The following is a 23,922-nucleotide window of genomic DNA, read 5'->3' on the forward strand; positions in this document are numbered from 1 at the left end:
ATTCAGAGTCCTTCTGCAAAAGCTTTCTACACTCTACTCTGCAGCAAGATTGTATGACAACACATGGCACCAATACAACCTGAGAAGAGGAGCGTTAAATCCTCAAATACAGTAGAATCCTCAAGTGCAGTAGAAAAGGTACCTTGACAGACACAAGCTTTGTTTTGATGTTCACCTACTGTTGATCCTTTCATAACATGAATATTTAGAGTGGGTACCTTTATCGGGAAGGTAAAGACCGTTAGGCTTAAGGGGAAGAAGAGAAGAACACAAAGTTCCTTCTTCTCCCTCCCTTCCCTTTTCTCAGGATTTGAATCAGAATTAGACTCTCGTGGCTCTTCCACCTCCAGCTTTGATTTTAGCAGACATCTCAAACATACAGACATCTGCTCTATTCACTTGTCAGGTACAAGAAGTCCAACAGAAATTGTTCTGGCAAATTAATAGGATTTCCCACCCCCCACCCTCCCACACCCCTCACCACTGAAATGATGTCTCTACTTAAATATTTAGTCTAGCAAAAACACCTTTAGGGATAGAAATGGCAAGTACAGAAATTTTGACTATGGCATATTTCATGTTCTTTCTTACTACTAAATTTCTACTTTTTCACATAAGACAGTCTCATTTTCAGATCTCCACTGATATGTAGTAAAAACATGACAATTTCAGACAGATCTTTTTTTTACATATACCAGAATCAGGTACATTTTAGTGTTAGTTTAAATGACTCTTGGTTATACTTTAAGAATTGATTTGATGAAAAAGGTTTTGTGTGAATATAAACTGTTTCAGTGTCAGGTTACTCTTTTACTTGTTTACTCACTCATGTACATGCATGGCAGTTATACATCTGCATTGAGGGCAAAAGAAACACAATTTTTGTAGAAAGTGGGTCTATTCATATTTAGTGTATTTTAAAACATAGAAAGATTTAGACATTGTGGCATAAGTTAGGTGTTTATTTCCTAAACAACAAGACATTTCTGAAGTACACTAATTGTATCTGTATTACTAAAGCCAAGATCTAATTCATATTCTTGTCTCGACTATAGTAGTAAAGAAGCATGCAGTTTGATTATGCCTTGCACTTCAGAGTGTTCACTTATACTTTCAGTTCTCAGAAAATTAATTTTTAACACTGTAAAAACACTTGCATCCATACTAGAAACAAAGGTCACTTTGAGGTATGTGTGTTGTGACTTCATATGGGATGTGCGGTCTGTGTTAGTCACCATCACCTTCAGAGAATGTTTATCAGAGGGCTGAGAAATTTGTTCTGCAGCAATGTATTCTGAACACATCTCCTGTTAGATTAGAGCTTTGGTTTATAAGAACATTGATAGCCTACATATTTCCCAAAAAGTGTTTGAACAATCTTTTCTTTCACTTTTCCAAGTTCTCTGTAGATAATAAAATTTTAAGGATATATTATTTTTGAAAAATGAAACACAACTCTTTTTAAACACCAGTTGCAGATAGATAGTGGGACTGAATTGCTTTGTGCTAAGTTTGCCAAGGCTGAAGTGTGGGATTGGGGAGGGGTGCTCAGGCACCATTAGGATACTAATCGAATATATAGTCAAATTTAATTGTGATAAGCATATTGATGAGTAGTAGAAAGAAAGAGCCTAGAGAAAAGAGTCAGCCATAGCATATGCATTTAGTTAAAAACAGAGGATAATAGTAAAGAAACACTGGGTGAAAAATCAAGAAGAAAATTTAGAAAATTCAATGGAAAATGAGGGACAAGACAGAACAAGAACATGGATGAAGTAAACAGAAAGGTGGAGAACCACAGAGAAGAACAAAAGGAGAAACAAAGTTGTTCCGTAATGTTTTGAGAAGGCGCTGAGATGTGATGTAGTACATGTCTATGTACTCATAGTTATCTATAAATTCAATTCTGTTCATATATTATTCATATCTAGTTAGAGAGCTGCACATCTCAATAAATCTTCTGTATTATTTCTATTTATCAGTTAACATATTTGAATGGAGGAGAACAATTTCATGAACCCTGGGCATTTTCAGTAATTACATCTGTTTGTATATAAAATAAATCATGTCTGTAGTGCCTCTATTGCAACATACAAATAAAGAAATTCTGTGAACTAGGAGGTGGGAGGCAATTTATGACTACTACTTATCGTGCAAACTTATCCCCTTTCCCCTGTTGTAATGCCCTATTGTTCTCCTGATCTGTTTATTATCTTGTTACGTGCCGGGTTTGCAAAATAGCTGAACTTTAAACTTATTTTGGACTTCAGATATATATATATGCACCATGTATATATACGCAGCTGGATTCTGAATTTTTAGTGAAAAAACACAGCATTAATGCAAATGACATCGCATAAGAATTTATATCCTTACATGTTTTTACACGAGCCGTTTTTTAATTCGTATTGAACTTTCTTCCAAATGAACTCATTTCCTTTTGCCTGTGAACATCACCATTTTTTTCAGCATACGTTAACTGTGACTATTGTTTCTTGTCTAGCTGTGCCCCATAAAATCGGGCGGATAATTGATGGAAGTCCTGCGGATCGCTGTGCAAAACTTAAAGTTGGAGACCGGATCTTAGCTGTGAATGGCCAGTCTATTATTAACATGCCTCATGCAGATATTGTGAAGCTAATTAAAGATGCAGGTCTCAGTGTAACTCTTCGCATCATTCCTCAGGAGGGTAAGTCAATGGCCCTTAAAAACAGGAAGAAAATTTTAAGTAGCCTCCAATTAGCTTAAATTATGTCACTGCTTGAGAGAGCATCTTTTGTTCTTCTTCCTGAGCTGTAATGTGCAGTAGACCAAAATTATGGGCTTAGAACTATCTCAAATAGGATCTGAATTCTTTAAAAGATTCCCACTTATGAAAAGGGCATTTAAAGTAAACCTGGAGGAACCTGAGAGACAGAGAGAGATGATGTTAATGTGTTTTGGAAAAGCACTCTATAAGAGAGCCAAGTTTTAACTTCGTTCACTTATATCTTGCCAAAAGCCAAGCCAAAGTGTGGCAAAGTGATTCACAAGAGACTGCAATGGCATTCACCAGGCTACCAGCTACCTGTGACAAAGAGTGATGTGAAGTTTGGCAGTTTCCTCTATCAATATCATGTAGTGTTGTAGCACTATAAATGCACAGGGCAGGAAAAAACTGAACCCTAAATTATCTCATTTGGAGGGTGAGGATAAGGGGACAGACTCATTATTCTGATCATTACTCCACAGCTAATCAGTGAAGATCTTTTGATGTTGGTTCCATGGGGTTTGGGGCAGATTTCAGGGCTTTTTTTAGTTTAACAATGTGCTACACTGCAGCATGAATTGTACCATATTAATGAGACTATGGCTTTATATCTCAGCAACAAATACCAGTACAGCTGGGAATGTCACACAGCAAGTAATGGAATTACTTAATGATCCATGGTCCAGTTAGATGACCTTCATCTTCTGCTGCTGCATCCAGCAACAGAACAGGGAAATAGTCTGACACTGGTCATGGACTTCAACTGAGGGAACTCATCTACTTTGTTAAATGAATTCAGTGAAGGGAAAACCACAAACGTAACAAATTCAGAATTCACATCAATTGGCAACTGTATAATTACAGGAGGTCAGCTTTGCAAGCATCTACAAATAAGTGTGATGCTTCATACAGTACATGCAGTTTATTTAGGCCTCTCTGTATCCAGGTTAAATAACATAATTAATAGTTCGGTGTTAGAGATAGATACATTAAATTAGAAAGAAAGCAGAAGTGCATCTGAGTTGTCGTGCTACAATGTGTTCTCGGGTGCTGGTGGTAAGAAATTATCTGTGCCCAAGGCATGGCTTCCCTGTGTGACTGTTTGACACTGGACACCTCATTTGCCTTCTGATATTAGTTTCCCAGCTCATAAAAATTGGGAAAAAAATCTAATACCTCTGTAATATACTTTCAGGTGAAAAATACCATATAAATGCAAAGCAGTTTTAGAAGCAGCTCATGATTTGACTATTTCATCCATAGTTATGAGAGTAATGTAGAAACTAGGGACAACATTTCCAATCTTCCTCTCTGAAACTTGCAATACAGAAGAGACTCACAGATGCAAAATGGGCAATTACAGCCTTAAGCATAGTAATTACACAGACAAGTATTGCTTATGCCTGCATGAGGAGTGTTTTAAGTGCAAATATACATGCTTTTTTGATAATTAATCCTAAACTGAAAATGTTTTTAATAAAGTAGCCAAAATTTGTAAAATAATTATGAGCATCAATTAGGTAAGTAGAGAGCCATTAGAAATGTGCAGTCATAGGGAAAAACTCACATGTTAAAAATTAAAAAATAAAATAATTAAAATAGATTGAAATGTAAAACTAGGCAAGATCCTGATCATGTGTAGCTATTGCCATTAGGGGGGCTCTGCCATACCATACAGAAGTCCATTTTGGATGCTTTGCACTACACCACACTGGCCTCACTCATTCTGTTGCAAGCAGGAATGAAAAAATGCAATGTGTGCCTTTGCTGTTTATAATGCAGAACTTCTGCAGTGCTCTGTCATCTTGTGGCTGGAGTCTCTCTCATTTACACTTTTTAGTAGGTAAATAGTGAACAACAGAACTGTACCAGTGTGTTGGAATAAATATGTTTGTTATGAGCTCAGTGCCAAATGTGTCTTCCCCCAAGCACAGCAGGAAGCCTGAAGGAAGATTGGCATCCTTTATTTGTAACAAGGCCACAAGACCATATTCCCTACACCAATCTCTCTGTCTTTTTGAATTTTATGTTGTTTGGAAAGAAGGATGCTGTTTCTCTGCAGTGTTCCTGTGCGAAACCTTGGTCCTTTGTCACAGTACAGTGAAATAAAAATCACTTTAAATGGTTACTCAGAATTTATTGAGATTGGTTTTACTGTTTTACTGTTTGCAGTCCCCAAAAATTTAAAAAGACAGGAAACTCTTGATGAGCTCAAAGACAGCAGGAGCTAACATAAGGACACAATGTTTGTAACACAAAAGGTGTTTTGCCTTTTGTGACAAGTCTGTCATCCCAAACAGCGGTGAAAGCACTAAAATTGTTCATTCTCTCACAATGAAAAGTGTTTTTTTCTAAATGAAAAGCATTTCAAATGTCTAGTAGCTGTGCTAAAGCACATGGAGAACAGGAAGGTGATTCAGGACAGCCAGCACAGCTTCACCAAGGGTAAGTCCTGTCTGACCAATCTAGTGTCATTCTACAATGTAGTGGCTAAATCAGTGGACAACAATGGACAAGGGAAGAGCTATGGATCTCATCTATCTGAACTTCTGTAAGACCTTTGACACAGTACCCCACAACATCACTCTCTCTAAATTGGAGAGAGATTAATTTGGTGGGTGGACTGTTTGAGGGATGAAGAATTGATTGGAGCTCAGTGTCCTGATGGAGATTGGTGGTGTCCCTCAGGGATCCATACTGGGATCAGCACTGTTTAATATCTTCATCAATGACATAGACTGTGGAATCAAGTGCACCCTCAGCAAGTTTCAGATAACAGCAAACCGAGTGGTTTGGTTGATACAACTGAAGAGCAGGATACCATCCAGAGGGACCTGGACAAGCTTAAGAAGTGGACCCATGGGAATCTCATGCAGTTTAACAACACCTGGGTTGGGAGCAGCCCCCAGTATCAGTACAGGCTGGGGGATGAAGGGACTGAGAGCAGCCCTCTGGAGAGGGACTCAGAGGTACTGGTGGGTGAAAAGCTGGATGTGAGCTGGCAATGTGCACTTGCCTGAGAACCAATTGTATCCTGGGCTGCATCACAGGAAATTATGCAAATTTCCAGAAGGTTGAGGGAGGTGACTCTGCCCCTCTACTCCACTCTGGTGAGACCCCACCTGGAGTGCTGCATTCAGCTCTGGGGTCCTCTGGACCTGTTGGAATGAGTCCAAAGGAGGGTCATGAAGATGGTCAAAGGGCTGGAGCATCTTTCCTATGAGGAAAGGCTGAGACAGTTGGGGTTGTTCAGCCTGAAGAAAGGGTCACAGAGACCTTATTGCAGCCTTTCAGTACTTAAAGGGGGCTTGTAAGAAAGAGGGGAACAGACTTTTTAGCAGGGTCTGTTGCCATAGGACAGGGGGTAAGGTTTTCAACTAAAAGAGGGTAGATTCAGACAGATATAAGAAAGAGATTTTTTTATGATGAGGGTGATGAAACACTGAAACAGATTTCCCAGAGAGGTGGTAGATGCCCCATCCTGGCATCCCTGGCAAAATTCAAGGCCAGGTTGGAGAGAGCTCTGTGCAACCTGGGCTACTTGAAAATGTCCCTGTTCTTTGCAGGGCAGTTGGACTAGATGACCTTTAAGGGTCCTTTCCAACACAAACTATTCTATGATTCTATGGTTCTAGGATTCCATGATCATTATTTCTATGCTTTAAAAGAAAATGTGAAACATGGAAGCAATTTACCTTGTTCAGGTGGGTTTTTTAAATAATGAAGGTATAAACCAGAATTATAGAAGTGACCAACATTTTAGATTCCACAGACTGTCAAAAGGATACCATTAGGTTCAAATGTCTTAAAATCTAATTATGACCCAAGAGAGTAAAAGCAACAAAGCATAAATTTGCAGAGGTAGCATATGAAAAAAAAATTATTATTGTCTACCTTTGCCCTTTATTAAATGCTGCACTGTGACAGGTCTTTAATCTCCAGCTTCCCATTACGCAGAGCTGAACAGCCCAGCCTCGGCCCCCAGCTCGGAGAAGCAAAGCCCCATGGCCCAGCAGCACAGCCCCATGGCCCAGCAGAGTCCCCTGGCACAGCAGAGCCCCGTTGCCCAGCAGAGCCCCGTCACCCAACCACCGCCTCCACAGCCCCTCCAGCCACAGGGACACGAAAACAGGTTTGTTCATTTTCTTACATGTCTTTTTTTTTTTTCTTCCCCTTGTATAATAGAGTTTTGGAGTCAGGAGGATATTTTTATAGCAGGTTTTATCTGTGATGTATCATTTGCCAGCCAATTCTCATGTGTAATTTATGCATATGCATTAGCAAATTTATCTGTAATGGAAATTAAATGGTAGGGGGATAGAAAATTTCTGACCAGCTGTCTATATAAAAAGCACACTTAGGCTGTGGGATGGTACAACTTCGTGTGACCTCCAATCAACACTATTTAGGTTTTGGATTATTTTTTAGCAAGTTAAATGAGGCTGATTACACTGTCTTTATGCTAATCTTCAGTAACCAACACACACAATCAAGACCCTCCTCCCCTAATGATGCTGGTTACAGGATTGAAACTTTTTGCTTCTGAAGATACTTGAGTTCAGTTGTGATTTAGACACTACGCCCTCTAATTCTCCTTGCTTAACAGATGTAGTACTTTCACTTGCCCAAAATTATCTTTTCTCTATTAGTCACACTAGGAAAATTAATTTGCCTTATATTTCATTGAGTACTTTTTCCAAAAGTGATCACCTCCTAGAAGACGTATGTTTCTGATAAACTTCAATACAAAGCTTTCACAAATGTCTCTGCTCAGTTGGAAGTCAGAATTAAATTGGGAATTTTCAGATGGGACCAGCAAAATTATATAAATTAAAGTTCCACTGAAAAGTGTAAGCTATAATTGGTCATATCACCATTTACATATTCAACAAAAATTGCAATGGCTTCACCTGTGCATAAAAGGTTCATTTTCTAAGATACAACTGTGGTCATATGTGTCTTAGAAACCTGCCTAAGGATGGCTCTTATTTCAGAAAAAGGTCCATTACTGCTAGTTCATATAGTATTATTTTTCACTAGATTTTATAAATTAGATTACAGCTTGTTTATATAGCCACATACATTGTTTCTGCACCAAAATACTATAAGATATTTAAAACTTCTAGGAATATTACCAGACACGTCTATCTCATATTGGCCTTTTTAGCCACCAACGTGCTTGCAACAAACGCGGGTAGAGCCCTCCCCAAATCTCCGTTCGCGAAGCCCAACCATGATGATGAGGAATATTAACTAGTATTTTTACTTCCAGTATTAATAAGGCTTAGTATCATGGTAAGCCTGTTTGTTCTCTGTCTTCTTTTTACAGGATCATGATACTGAGTAAAGAAAGTAAGAGGATTGCATGTTCACGTGCAGGTCTTATTATAGATGCCACGTATGGGTTTTAAAAGAACACGTGGCAGCAGGCTATTTTAATCTTCTCAGAGAAGTCATAGGGAAATAGTTTAGATATTTTTGTGTCTGGTTAGACATTCAGCTTATTAAAACTATTGAGTAACAAGATTTGTCATAATGTTACTGTAACTGTATTAATAAAGTAACAACATTTTGAAACATATCTGAAACATTTTGAAACATTTAGATTCAGATTATTTTTATATGTAAATTAACATAATCAAAACAATGCTCTCGTTTTTTTCAGAATGTAATTTCTTTTAATCAATAAGTACATTTCAAAATCCCTTCCACAGTCTTTATGTGTCTCTGTATCTTCATGTATCCATGTACATACATGGTCACTTGGTTGACTGAAAACTTCTAGTCCATTATTAAAGCAGAGTTTTAAATGTCTATTACCTGTATAGGAAATAAGTATTTCCTTCAGCAACTAGGGAAGAATGTAAAAACATCCACTATATGAACATTTTTGTTAAAATCTTAACCAAACTACTATTACACAATTACCTTGCTATAAAGGTTCCAGACTTCCTTTGGGCTTCTTAGCCTTACCACATGGCTGAGGTATGGAGGTTTGCAATAAGAAATGTTTTTTACTTCACCCTGAAGTGTGAAATACCATTATGCACTGATTCCCATGTGGTAAGGGAAATTCCTAACTGAGTAAATTAAACAACTAGTCGCTGTACCTCAGAAAGTCACATTGTCTTTGAAATTTTAGGACCTATTTCCCTATAACCAGTTACCAGTTAGAGCAATATTTTACTTGTTATTAAATTCTTCATTAACCAAATTTATTTTCCTTTCACCCTTTGTTATTTCTGTGAATAACTACTTAGGACTTACTACAGACTTTTAGCCAGATAGTATTATCGGAAGTGTAGAATAATAATAAAAATAATGCACACTGTATTAACAGATGTTATATTAAAGAATACCTGTCATTAAAAAGATAACAGCTAGGATAAAGAATGTATGTTTCAAAAAAAGAATGTCTTTTTTTAACCTTAAGAAGCTCACAATAATAATAGTTTATGTCAGTGAAATGGGCATAAACCACACTGATGTTCCATTTATTCTATAAAAATGTTAATTCTGGAAAAAAGCATTTTATAAAGACAGTGAATTATTTTGTAGTGAGTATAGTGGGCTTTTTCACATACAGTTTCATCTTCCAAGCAGGAGGTAAGTGGGAATCAAGATGTCTTACTGTTCCTGTCCCTTTGAGTCTAATCCTGATCTCACTGATACAAACTGGAAAATTGCACAATATGACCTGAGGGAAAATTGCTTATGCCCATGTTTCAAAAACGCTCACTGTTTTTGGATGCCTTGAGAGGTTTGCTTCTCTGTGAAAATTTGTTTTGTGCAATTTTGCAGTTAGGCAGGTTGTTTTCCCTCCTCAATTTTGCATGCAATGCATATTCCTAATGGTTTGAAACTTTCTGAAACCAAGCCATTTCACTTTTCTCAGTTATAGGTCAGAAGTAAAAGCCAGACAAGATGTGAAACCTGACATCCGGCAACCTCCGTTTACGGACTACAGGCAATCGTCGACGGACTACCGACAGCCTCCGCTGGACTACAGGCATCCTCCAGTGATGGATTACCAGCAGCCACCACCTCTGGACTACAGGCAGCCACCTCTGATGGATTACAGGCAGCATTCTCCTGACACCAGGCAGTACCCTCTGTCAGAGTACAGGCAGCCCCAGGTACAAACCCAAACACTCCTGAACAGAAGTCATTAGGGTGTGTGGGGAGAGGTCATGTATACTGGTAAGGAAGATGACATTAGAGAAGGAAAAGACACATTTGTTGGCTTTACTCCGAGTTACTATTTCTCTGTAGAGGAAGTTACTTCCAAACCATTAAAATTAATGAATAACTGTGTAATCTGTAAAATAACACTACATTTATAATTGTGTCAATATAATGTTAAATAAACACTGTTTTTAAGGTACTGGAGAGTTAAAATAAAAATTCTAACATAAACTACCATTGCATAAGCAGAGGAATTTTTTCATTCCTAGGGACATAGTCATCAAACAGTGGGTGTACTTAGGTCAGACTGCATTTCTACAGCATTCTTGAAAATTAATATTTTATCTAATTGGAATAAATAACTAAATGAATGCAAATTCTGACTGATAAAATTATATTTCTGTTGGTAATAGTCTGGATGAGTAGAAACTAGCTTGTTCAACTAGTTTCTTTGACATCAGGTATGATCTGACAAAATCAAACAAATAAACCTTAGATCAAGAGTTATGGTACCTTGGACAAGACTCCACTGATGACAAATGTTTACTGAAAGTTGTGAAGGTTGAGGATTTAGCTCGAAGTTCAGACTTTCAAACAAATCCTCCATTCTCCTTACATAAAGGTAGGACAAACAGGTCAAAAATATTAAACAAGAGAATGTAAACTTCTGGACACTATATGCTGGAACCATGTATAGATGATTTCTATGTCCATATTTTCAAAGCCAGACACATAAACCAAATCAAGAAAAATAGTGAAATTCTAAAATGGGATCCAGAGAACCCTGTGAAAATATTGTGCATTTCAGTATCTAAATAGCAAATCCTTATGCCCATATGCATACCCTATAAGATGCTTTTTAGCATCTAGAGAGATACTTGGACTGGCTGTTTCTTACCATCTCCAGTCCAATTCTCTAATCACTAGACTACACAACCGTAGCTCGCTCTTTTTTTTCTGCTGCTCCCACAGCTCTTGCACTCTTGACTGCAACAGATCAGAAGATAAATAGCAATTTTCCCCCCCAGACTCCTGCACAGAGGTGGTAGTTTGGGCCAATCAAGGGAAAACTGCAAAGGTGAATCTCAGTCTCTGAAGGCACAGAAAGGGCAAAGGGCAAAACTCAAATCTCCTCCTTCCCACCTCCTCCTCAAGGGACACATTTAACCAAAGGGATGAGAGTTGCTGTACTTTGTGACTCCATGCAGTCAAACCTGCCGATCACATTAAGTACTTCTTGGAATTTAGGAGATGTCTCCTATCAATTTTTACTTGCAATGATGCTTATACAGCAACTGCCTTCTACCTCTCTTGCCAAATCAACATTTCTGCATAGACATAAACATTTATACCTGGGTGCCATGAAAGTATTGAGGGTGAATATGGAACCCATCTCTAGAGCTTTTGGTACCAGGCAACTGCTGTAAAATACTCTTTCAGGGTGTTTTAGACTTAGGCATTTACATCTTGCTACAGTGTCTTTTCAGAAATGGCCAAAATCTGTCAGTGCGTAAGATCCCTTTGTTTGTATCAATTGGATCAATGCATTTTTGATGAGTTGTATTTTAAAGTTTTCTTGAATGTATACCACAATGTTCATGTAGTTAATTATCTTTCATTTTGTATTTGTCTGTACAGGACTTTGATTATTTCACCGTTGATTTGGAAAAAGGAGCCAAAGGGTTTGGGTTTAGTATTCGAGGAGGAAGGGAATATAAAATGGATTTGTATGTGTTGAGGTTAGCAGAAGATGGACCAGCAATAAGAAATGGAAGGATGAGGGTGAGTAAAATGCAGTGTAACTTTTTTTTGCAATATTTACAGATATGTTTGTTGTGGGGTCAAAGAGAAAGCAATTTTTTAATCTCTGATCAGGTTTTAAAGAACTAATGTCAAATACCTTTATAATATAAACTCATTTTGTAGAAATTCAAGAAATTAGCTGATACATATGGTAGATGTGTGTGGTTTCCTTGTAGAATAAATATATTATTGATGGTTGATAATAGCTTTTACCTTGTTATAAATTTTCTCGTTATGTATTTTCCTTCTTATCTAAGCAACTGAAAAATTTCTGACAAATTTTGATGTTTCTTGGATAATGATAGCATAATTAATAGTTATGTCTCTAGTCACAAAAGCAAATTGATAACTATAGGACTTATACTGGATAACTTGGAAACCCAAGACCTCATCTGTGTTATTTTTCTAATTTAAGCAAGTTGCCTTTGTAGTGTTTGCTAAATTTGTTTATTGATATTAGTCAATCTTGTTTGTAGGGATCATGATTTTAAAAAAATGCAAACACATGTTCTATGTAGGGAAAATAACCTAATCAAAAATAGATGAGTTTAATCTGTCCAATTTTGATAAAGACGAGGTATAAACTCATCCAGGCTTGCTGATACTTTGCAAAACAGTGAGTACACAAAAAGGAGAAGGAAAGAACATAGGCAGGTCTACCAAGAGTCAGCATAAAAAATTGTTTATGTATCTAATTAGTGCAGGCATGTTCAACCAGTATATAATTATAAAAATGGGCAATGAAAATTGTGTTCTGTACAGTGGCAATAGCACATTTTAAAAATGTCATGGTTGTTACACATATTCTCTTTCACAGTTCTAGCAATTTGATCAAACTGGGTGTCTTACTGAAAGAGCACTGTGTTTAACTCAGGAGATTTACTGTGCTTCAAATCAGTCTTAACTTGGCAACTTAGTAGAATTAAAATTCAGTTAGTCCTCAGTTATGTCATGGAGTGAAAGCCCCTGGCACTGGGAGCTTGCACAAGGTAATGGTGGCATAAGCAGCCCCTGTGTTGAGAAAGTCAGTGGGGTAGGCAGGCAGGCAACTGGCAATTGAGAAATACTCCCACAGTATTTTTTGTGTCAAATATAGGTGAATTTGTGCTGCAGATAGAACTTTAACTTAAGAATATCTTCTCTGGTGAGTGTTTTCATTCTTTCCTTTCCTGTAGCATTATCATAGTGTCTTGCTCTTAATGAGAAACCATAAGCAAGATGTACAGTAGCAGGCATAATGTGATTAAAGATGGGGAAAAAATTGTGCTTTTAATAAGCTCTGGAATCACATATTTGGAAACATATGGCTAAGAATACAGAACAATAGAAGAAGAACGCCTTTAAAGAGGGTTCATTTCAAATAATAACCTGTATTAGGTAGAAAACTAACTTATTAAAAATCTGTGCATCTAAAGTACTAAAGGATAAAATTAGACTATCCATGCTGTGAATAGCCAAAATATAAAAAGTGTATAACACAAATAGGGTTGGGGTTTTTTTCAATGACTTTAGGAAAATTCCTGTATGTTTTAATGAAAATTGTTAATATACTTTCTAAAATAACTTACTTCAAAGTTTTTTCATTGTTGTGGCCACATTACATAGCCAAGTGTTATTCTGGCCAGACAGTTGTAACTGGGGTTTTTTCTCTCCTTTAAAAGCATCATTCTTTGGAACCAATTTTACCCTGCAGCCTTGTCACTGTCTTGTCTTTTATCCTCCTGTTTAACAGACATTTTAACCTGACAAATGGGTTTGGAACTTGCAAGACTTTTATCTTCAGTGACCTGTAACTGATGGACAGCAGAAGCTCAAAAAACAGCTTCTCCAAATCAAAAATAGAAAAAAACTAAAAATTAATAATTGCTGCAAGCAATAAAGTACACAGGAAGATGAGCAAAGGAAGCAGGGTTCTGAACTCGTATCTCCTTTCCTAAGCTTACATCACCTGTTAAAAATGAAGGTTCATTCCCACTTCTTGGCTGGGACCACCAGCCTGCTTGCTGCATCTTTGTGTCTCCCTATTTCACAGGTTCATCTCTGTAGCAAAACATGGAAAAATCAGTTCAGTGCTTCTTGCTTTATATACCAACATCATTAAAGATCAAATTCTCTGATCCTAGGCTTTCAGCACTGGGGATAGCAAACCATGCTTTTGTGGTAGGATCTTATCAGGACCACTTTCCAGCTAATAGTTCTAATGACCTACTTGTTTCCATTATTGCTTTGCTTTCTGTTTCCTCCCCCTTGAACAGCCCTCTTTAATTTAACTGAAACCTTACGGAAAAAACATTGAAGCAGATAACACAAGATGCAAATCATGCTTATAGAAAAATAATGCACAGAATTCCACTGCTACTCCCACTCATGAAGCAAAGGGAAAAAAAAAGCAAAACCAGCTAGGTTGTTGAAACAAAAATTCATATAATGAACATGTTACCTGTAAAGCATTTATATGTAATAAGTAAACATATTTCACAAATAACATTTTGTCTTCAATATAGTTATAGCCAGCAAAAGTCCTGATAAAGACACATTCACATTGATATAAAGCTCCCTATTTTACAGAAATAAATAAAATAATATAAATTACCTTAAAGTAATAGAGCTGTATCTATACTAGTGGGTTTATAGAATGGTATAATTGAAGCAATATGATCTTTAACTGAAGACAGCTCCAGATAGGCAAGTCAAAATCTGCATGTTTACCTTCTTAGTGGACACTGCAAAACTACCATAATGGGATGTACAGTGTATAGCTGTACATCAGCTATATTTCACTTGTACACATGTTAAAAAATCTGAAAGTCTATCAGCACACATTCAAAATGTTCTGAGGTCTAAACATATGTAAATGTATTGGGCATTACAGATGCAGAGTATAAATTTAAAGAAGTAAAAGCTATGATTACAGGAAAACAGATGTAAATAAAGAACCAGAATGGAACTATCTCTTGTAAAAGAAAATAGAGTAGGTACATTACTGAGTAAGATAAGTATGAAATAAGTACAATATACCAATAATAGGAGCAAAAAGAAATTGAACAAAAAGGCAATGATGAAACAACATGAAGGAGGCATCCTTCTGAGAATTTCAGTTTGATCTTCAGACTTTTATGAACTCCTGTGAGGCTTGTGAGCAGATTAGAGAACAGATTCATAGAATAAGCCCTGGAAGTGACGGTCTTCCACTGACCCTGCCAAAACTGTCTGGATTTGTAAAAACTGATGAAAGGGGGAAAAAGGTTTCATGAAGTTTGTTATTGCATCACCATTTCCATCATAAGTTCTGGTCTCCCTTCCCATTGGGGTTGGCATACCAGGCACTTTGTGTTTTTATTGGAAACAAATCCACCAAGGACCATTCCATTTTAGGATTACAAGATCTAAAATAGTCTTTAATTGCCCTTCATGACAGATGGAGCTTTCTACTTTGATTTTCTGTGGAATTGTTCTGGGAACTGGAAAGGTAGAAGAGTGGTGAGTTGATGTCATACAGAGTTCATCAGTCTTACCAGTATATTGCTCTTCCACAAGGATCCCTTTTGTCAACCTACATGGAAAACTGCATTAAGTGTTCAGGTTCAACAAATTATTCCCTTGAAAACAATTTTAAAACTTTCACAAGCTTATTACACTGTTCGTAGTCATGGTACCTTCACGTGCACTGAGACTTTATTTGGGCCCATAGACTCTGCAGAATGTCCAAGCATGCCTCCTAGTTGAACTTGGATTCATCTATCACTAGACATGGAAAGGAAATGCCCATCAAAGGACCCAGAAATCTACAGGAAAAAGTGTTTCTTCACATATGTCCTCTGCCTGCATTGTTGGTAAACTATTCTCAACCAGTGTTGGAGAACCATAACCATAACTATGTAGCTTCGTATAAAATCATATGTCAGGTCATACACCACAATTAACTTTGGCAAGATTTTACTGCAATTCATGAATAAGACAGAGAGATTGCTCACAGAAGACTGCTGTAAGGGAGAACCTCACCACTGCAGTGGAAGTAAACACAGATCCCTCTTTATTCTGACAGCTGAGCAGAAAGGAGGCTACAGTGGTGAATTCTGAAAAGCCTACCTATGTCTGTGCTCCATAAGACAAGGATGTGTTAAAAGAACCACAAAAAACATTTGGAGAATTACTGATGTCTTTGGTATCTTATCTTGAACTGACAGAGGTCTGAACCATTTCTCAAGCAAACGTAACATCAGGGGAAAAAATTGGAAATAGCTGATGATGGCAATATTAAAAAATGAAGTTGCAAGGCCTAGTCCCAGAGTAGGGCAAGAATATGCCGCACGCACTCTCGGTGACAGTCATACTGAGTTGAATCAGTCACCAGAGACAAGGGGTGTAACACAGGCAACCTGGAGCACAGTCCCCACAGCCTCTGAAGATTTAGACACTACTGGCAACGGTTTTGCAGGTCAATTTAGATAAGGCTCATGATAACTCTTATTTTATTTTTGCCTCATGTTGAGGACAATGATTGGCAGACCTCTGCTTGCAGATCTCTATCCCTTCCTGTCTTAGAGATGGGGAACTACTGACTGTTCACAGGAGAATTCTTAAGCATGGTTGTAGAGTTTGCTAGACATGTGAGATTTAATCAAGAGATCTCTTATTGCCTTGAATGATATCTCCTGCAGCCAGCATGTTTATTGAAACCAGCATCAAACAAACAGCCTGTGGCTGAGAGCTCCAAAGGTACAGAGTAACGCAAAATTCTTGAAGAATAAGGGTTTTTTTGTACACGGTGTGCATCTGTGTCATTTTGTCACTTTGTGAGTTGCATCCTTTTTTTCACATCTTCCACAAAAGTAATACATCTCATCTCTGACATTTCTGGTTTCATTGTCTTGTCAGCTCATTTTTCTCAGTCCGTATACACCAGTTAGCCCTTCTCCAGTTTCTTCATATCTCTTTATGCAACATTATTTTTCTGTTGTAGATTTTTCTTGTATATCTGCGGAACAGTCATCTGAAATACAAGCACAGCAGAATTTTTTTATCTGTCATGCTTTGCAGTCCTGCTTTGACTCTTCAATTCTTTTTCCCATTTGTTGCTTTTTCTGTGGTGCGGATCCCTCTTTTTGTTTCAGTTGTACACAGTTGGAGATAAAAACAGGCACAAGGGACAAGAAGCTCCTACAGTGTCAAGTATGAGTTTCTGTGTTACATAGGAATCTGTGTGGCCTTGCTTGGTCTGTTCCAGGTTGCCAAATAAACAGCACAGTAATGCTCACAACAGTAACCAACCTGTGCTGTGGACAGGTTCATGGCATTCTGCAAACTAGCATAATTTGTGTATTTCATAATTTCCCTTAATAATAGCATTCACACTTACCTTATTTGTGGTTATTCAGAAACCTTCACCCACCTACACCAAGAATTATTCCTAGCAAAAAGGGAGAATTCAGTATTCGAGAGCCAAGGCTCAAAAAATGCAGGCAGACAAGAGGGAGTCTGTCTCTTATTTATAATGAAACAGAACTTAAGTTTCAAATCACGGAGGACATAAGTATTATATTTGAAACTGCTGTCAAAATCCATGTATGAGCATTCAACAGCATTCAAAACTGACATTTTTGTCGTCGTATATGTCCTAAATCATGTTTGCAATGAGAGGGACAGAGCACCTATGAAACTCATAATCTGATATTAAAGGCCTCTCGTGTCACAGGAGATGTAATTTTAAATTCCCTTTGAAAAGCCTAGAGATCAGGCTTCTAAGCAGTAGGGTGCCATGTAACAGCTAGCTGTTGCTAACTATGTCTCCCAGAATAAATTAATTAGCATTAAGGCTCTTCAGGCTTCTCAAAGGAGTAGGTAGTATGTGGGCATCCGGGCTCTGTAAATGCTGTATAACAGTGGAGTTTAACAAGGTAATATAAACCTATCTCCCTGGAGCATGACACTCCCAAACATTTTAAGTCAGGCACCCAGAAATAACTTGAATTTCTTCTGGGTTTGGTGGACAGATAGTCAAAGATGAGTTAATTGTGTTTGTAATGTCTTTTATACAACACAAAACAGAATTCTCTCTATTTTGTTTTCATCGTGGGGTTTTTTCCCACTTCAGCTTTCTTGATTGCTTGTTGTTGCACACATTTAGTTTGGTATTCATCTAATCATTTTATCACTGTATCTGTTTTTAGCAGTCCTTGATTTCTAGGTTTTTAAAAGATCTGTCTTCTGTTTCCACCAATTAAGGAATCATTCTGTGTTTGAGGCTTGGACATAATACAGCTTCCATAGACATTTCTTTGAAATCCATGTCAACACGTGTAAAATATCCCTATTGTTTTTTAAATGTATTTTTTAGTAGATGTTGTCTTGCATCTCAGAGAAGACAAAATCCAAGCAGAAATGGCTGGGATGCCACATACTGTTTTGTGAGATTCCCATTGCATGGCCCAATTTTGTACCAGAAGCCACATTCAGTTCATGTAGTTTCACACACCATGTACCTTCTCTCCACACATTATTGATGTTTTAATTCAATCCCTCCAAAATAGTCTTTGTTTGCCCTGTTGCTAAAGGAAATGGGTGAATATGAAAAAGCACTGATCATCAACAGGACTGATTGTTTCCTGTCAGTGGCCATCAAATAAAAGCTCAAAAGGAAGAAAGAACGGTTTCTTACTCTACAGTAAACACAAATCTTTAAGAGCACATTGCCATGCAGACCCCACAATTTGCACTGGCTCCTCACTGGTGTAGAGCCTCTCATAGATTTCTTGTTAATGAAGAACAGAGCATCTGTTTGGGATGTAGATTTTTTCCTGCAGTCTGAAGTGGAAAACACCTAAGGTGTTAGTAAGTACAGTTATCAAGAAGTAGCTCAGCTCAACTTGATGGTGATTAGAGCAAAAAGCATTAAAAATAGGAGAGAAACAGTTGTCACACAGTAGAGAGAGTGGGTGACAGATACAGGCATTTCTATATCCAATCAAGAAAGCTGCAGCAAGGAAATGGGAAGAATAGCTTGATCAGTTATCATCTTTTTACAAACATTTAGGGCAGTCACAGTATCCAAAAGTGAACTAAGGATTTACCGGTTTAATAGTTAATTTTTGCTATAGAAAACTTTGGAATCCTATTTTGAATTGGAAAGAAAGCATAAGATTGACATATGCTGCTGAGTGAATCTCCAGATTCTCCAGGTCCTAAAAGGCAGTGAAGTCTTATGTTCAGAATATTGGAGAAAAGTGATTATTTCTGTTGGAAAGCCTCCTGCAAGTTTACTCTAGTAACAGAAAAAATAAGGTGGAAGGAGCAGTGGGAGGTCCTAAGAGCCAGAAAGGTCTTCTCCAGGTGGTATACTGGGCACAGTAGAGATTCAGCTGCTGAATACTTGATGTGAGTAAGCACTTGAGAAGGCTGACAGAAACTCCAGAGAAAAATCACTAATACTTGGATATGCCCACACATAAAGGACTGAAGTATACTCCAAGAGCACTCCAGGAGCATACAATGCTCCACCAGCCTTGATTTGACTAAGGTCTTGTGTAGGCATTTGGAAGACAAATGCCTACAGAGTGATTCATGCCAGTTAAGTAGCCACTCTTTTCTACATAAGTAGCTCTTATTCTTAAAACTTGCAGCATACCTGGCTTACTTCATGCAGTAATATAAATCTTACCTTCATCGTAAGCGTTCAGTGAATGTCAACACTGTCATTACAATGGAACAAAAAAACAAAGATGTTCTTAGTCCCATCCACTTATTCTGTGATTTGTGATCCATCGGAGCAGTACAGGAAGATGTTAACTATGCTTTCCCACCGATTCTCATGTCCCTTTGGGGTAATCTCAGTCACACTCCAATTCCCTACTACATACATCACTGTCCAACCTCACTTGTAGTGAGGCTAGGTGTGATTGATCTGAACTCAGAGAATTCAACTGGGATACTCAAGCATATGAGCTGGATGCCATCCTGTGGCAAGAGGAGCCTGATGCTGGGTTCGTGTAATTGGCAGAACTCGAGGAAGAATATATTGACATGCAGACATAAAGCTGAGCAACATTCTACTGTCTGCACAACAAAGAAATGCAAAATGAGGTCCTCAGGGATCCTGAATATATTTTGACAGCATAAAAGTTTAATAAATCAAAAGTGGATTAACTGTAGGTGAACTATTATTCAGCATTTATTCAAAAAGCTATGTGCATCTTTTAGAATTTGTTTGTAGAAAGGTAAGGAGGAGTATTCCTCTCACACACCTAATTAACATAATTCTTGCAAAAATGTATTCAGTTTGATACATTCAGAGCATCCTTGTGACTCTGTCTAGTAGCAAAATCCTTCAAGTCAGCTATTAAAAAGAACGAGTTAATAATCTTGATAAAAATAGTTTAGTATTAACTTTAAAGACTAAACTACTTAGTTGGAAGGCAAGCATCATATTTAAATCTGGAGTTTATGGAATATTTATAAAGGCTTTCAGGTCTAAAAAGTTAATTAACCCTAACTTAAAAAAATTAAGAATCAAGAGTGTTAGAAAAAAATGAACACACCAAATGATGCTGTTCTGATAACTGAAATGCTTTGTCCAGCAACAGGAATGACAGAAGCAGCTTCTCTTCTGTGTTTTCCCCAACCCACGACAAGTGGAAACTGGGAGAGGTCACCTCTGAAGGTAAAAGGGTACAGATATGAGGCCCATTGCTATGGCCCACCAGCCCAGTATCCTCACTCCAACAAGGACAAGTAGAGGATGCTTAGGAGAGGAATGAAGGACAAGTATGAAATGATTCTTCACTGTGCATAACACACAAGCCCCTGGCAATCAGCAGTTTGTAGAATTTCTGTGCTAGAACTCACAGTTAGTGTCTAGGACTACTTTTTAACCATTTGTTTCAATTTACTCATGCTTTTGACGTTCCTTATCTACTGTGTCAATGGATTCCAAGTCTAGATGCCTTCATTATTTGGGAAAAAAACCTCCTTTTTTTTGGTTTGTCATTACAACATAATAATCTTACTTCATCATTCTCCATATCATTCTTTATTCTGTTGACCTATATTATATCCACCTTTTTCCCACTGAAGCTTATCAGTCTGTTACATCTTGCCTCACAAGAGAGCTGTTCTTTATGCCTGACCAGCCTCATTGGCCTCCTCCAAACCATTTCTCAATCTATCACATTCATTTGGAGGTGGAAGCACTGGAACAATCTGCAGTTTTCAAGATATTGGTGCTCCTAAATGACACAATGATGGCTTCTTCTTTATTCTACATTCTCCCCCTACCAGTTAATATTCTGTTTGCTTTTTTGACTGTGGTGACATTTTCAGCAAGGTACTCACAAGGACTGCGGGATCTGTCTCTTCAGGGGTAATGGCTGGCTTAGAGAGATTGTGTATGTGATTTTGCACATGTACTGTACTTAGTGCTTAGCACTTGGCACTGCTGAATTTCACATGCTGCTTTAGCACACAGGATCGTGCTATCTTCTTAGAGCTTTTAAGTTTAAATTTTACAATCCTGCATGGTAATGTGTTGCCTGCAAATCTTATCACCCCAATCTTGAACTTCTTCACCATGCCACTTACAAGTATGCTGAACAGAATAATCACTGTGGTAAAATCTTTTGATTGTGAAAATTGACCACTTATTTAAAGCATTTTTTCCCTAGAATTTAATCTCCTACCTAGAAGACCCTATTCTTTTTCATCCCACAGCAGAGCCTTTACTGAAAGCTTTACTATTAAAAGCTTTCTGAAAATGTCAGTACACTAACAAGATCACATTTATCTCTATAGTCATTGAGAGCTCCAGTGACCTGCAATAGATCTATGAAGAATGGCTTCCCTCTACAATAGCCACTACACTGACTCTTCCCCACTATATCATCATTATCCATGTGCCAGCTAACCCTCACCATTCTTATTGCTTCCTTCCATCTGCTCAATTGAACATGTGGCTCACTTGGTTACATTCCAAGACCGTTCTTAAAGACTGGTGTCACACTTGCCACTTCCCATTCCTCTGCAATTCAGAAATTTACTGATTTAAGCAGTGGATTATATTCTATAGCCATAAGTTCAGCAGCTTCATATCCAAATTCCTTTACAATTGAGGATAAAAGTCATCTGCTTCTGGAGATCTCCTACTATCCATTTCATCAGTCTGTTATAAAAATCTTTGCCCCTGCCATTGGATTCAGTTCCTCATTCACCCCTGTGGTGAGCAGATCCTCTGCAGGAGTTTTGCTGCTCTCCTCTTTAGTGAACATTGGTGCAAAAAGTTAATCTGTTTTCTGCAGTCTTTTCTACCTTGTGCTCAAACTGTATTTTGAGATGTAACAGGCCCCATGCCTCTGGTATGCTTGAAAATATCTTCTAAGGTCTAACATTTCAGCATTTTTCCTCCTCAAAATGTCTTTGTGGTTTTACCTGTAACAAGTTAACAGAGTTAACTTCTCTTTTCTGTTTTGCTGCTTGGATGAAACTTTGGATGAAGCAATCTCCGTGCTCGGGCTTCTACGTAGGATTTATAAAATCAGCTTTTCAAATCTTGAATTGGCTTTGCTTTTCCCTGATGGGAACTACCTGAGACCATCAAGAAAACACTAGAAAATTTTCTTTTTCCTTTTTCACAATCTCTGCTGGTTCCCATCCATGATTGTAGTGGTGACCTACATGTTATTAATATTACATTATGTTACACTGAGGAATCCCAGCTCTATTTTAAAAAATTAATAGTGTATCAATTACATCCAATGCGGATTTTCCTTTTATCTTTCACACCTTTAATTCACATATACATGGATTATTTTGCAGCAATGTTGTGGAAGGCATCAAGTCTTCTGAAGTACCAGAAGTCCACTTTGCTTTCTCATTAGCCACCCACCACAACAAACTCCATTTCTCTCTCCTGCACTCACTATTCTCTGCAGACACTCAGTCATGCACAGTTTCCACTTTCCAATCTCTCTTTCTCAAATAGCATTTCTGACGTTTCTCCCTCTTTCAGGAAAAGGTAAAAAAGTGAAAAGAAAAAAGCTAGAGCACCTGCTGAGGAGCAGTGCAAAGGCCATTTCTTGCTCTGCACCATGTCCTGTGGCCCCTCTTTTCCCCGTCTTTTGGGCAGGAGGCAACAGCAGGAACAAAGGGCTCAACATTTCCAGGGGTAAGAAGCCACAGATGCTTAAATACCTGGTTGGCCACAGAAAAAGAAAGAAAGAGTTTGTCACTCTAAACCTTCATGGATGATTGGTTCAAAAGTGGCATGGGAAACGTTATTGTAATTCCTCCAAAGATAAATGCCATGTCTCCTACTGAGACATCCAAGCTCACATACCTAAAATGCACTGGAGGGAGTCCAAGATTAACAATACCCCATAGCTTTGCTCAGGCTACATATTACACCTGGGATTTCCAGGCAGTACAGATTCTCTACTGTGAGGAAATTTGCACAGCAGACATCCAGCCCATGCCTAACTCCAGGCAACAATATTAGACCTTAACAGTACTTGGAAATTCACCAAAATAGGTATTCTGGAGTTGCTATTTGATCTCCAAGTACGGACAATTTTTCAGCCTTTTGGAGTCATTAACAATAACAACAGCAACAAATAATATGTAAAAAATGTTTATGTTATAAAAATAGAATGCCCATATAAAAAGAATTAAGTGTAATTATAAAATACATTCATAAATTGACAGCTAGCAATGCCCTCCATACAAATCATTTGAGGGTGCTTTTATCATTAAATTTAACATAGAATGAAAATGTGCATTCACAATTAATTTAATTTCATGCAACTGGGAACTATACACCTGCTTAGAGACTGTTCCTCATGCACTGATGGAGGCAAACATACACAAGGCTATCTTCTTAGTTTAAAAGCAAGGAAAAACCTCTTTACTGCATTAAAGCTATATGTGTTTCTTTCTGGTTTACCCTGCTTCTGAAACTCTCTTTGTATGTATGGTTGCTTTTTTAAACAAGACCAGTAATAATTACTATAAAATATGGCCAGAACAAAGGCTCTGCATAAAAACTTACGTGTATTAGAGGCACTTTATTCTAATGATTTGGAGAAGCTTTGCAATTTTCTTACTAATTAACCTATCAATAGCGATGTCACTTAAACATTCCTTAGGAATATTATCTTCTCATTATTACCAGAAAACATGCTGCCCAATTTTATAGCTCAGTT

The 23,922-nt window shown here is 37.7% G+C and overlaps 1 protein-coding gene across 12 annotated transcripts in view; it reads left to right on the top strand.

Annotated features, from left to right (window-relative positions):
- Positions 1-23,922, top strand: part of MAGI2 (membrane associated guanylate kinase, WW and PDZ domain containing 2) — a 722,750-nt gene that overhangs the window by 670,163 nt on the left and 28,665 nt on the right. For all 12 annotated transcript variants that reach the window (XM_039383531.1, XM_039383530.1, XM_027730044.2 and 9 more), the window contains 4 exons: positions 2,504-2,689; positions 6,707-6,881; positions 9,645-9,885; positions 11,573-11,716. In XM_039383531.1, coding sequence (XP_039239465.1) covers positions 2,504-2,689; positions 6,707-6,881; positions 9,645-9,885; positions 11,573-11,716 — 746 coding nt within the window. The remainder of the gene's footprint in view (positions 1-2,503; positions 2,690-6,706; positions 6,882-9,644; positions 9,886-11,572; positions 11,717-23,922) is intronic.

The sequence above is a fragment of the Pipra filicauda genome, unplaced genomic scaffold, assembly GCF_003945595.2.
Source record: "Pipra filicauda isolate LSUMZ 115617 unplaced genomic scaffold, ASM394559v2 scaffold314_size1190085_pilon, whole genome shotgun sequence".
In the NCBI taxonomy this organism is placed as follows: Eukaryota; Metazoa; Chordata; class Aves; order Passeriformes; family Pipridae; genus Pipra; species Pipra filicauda.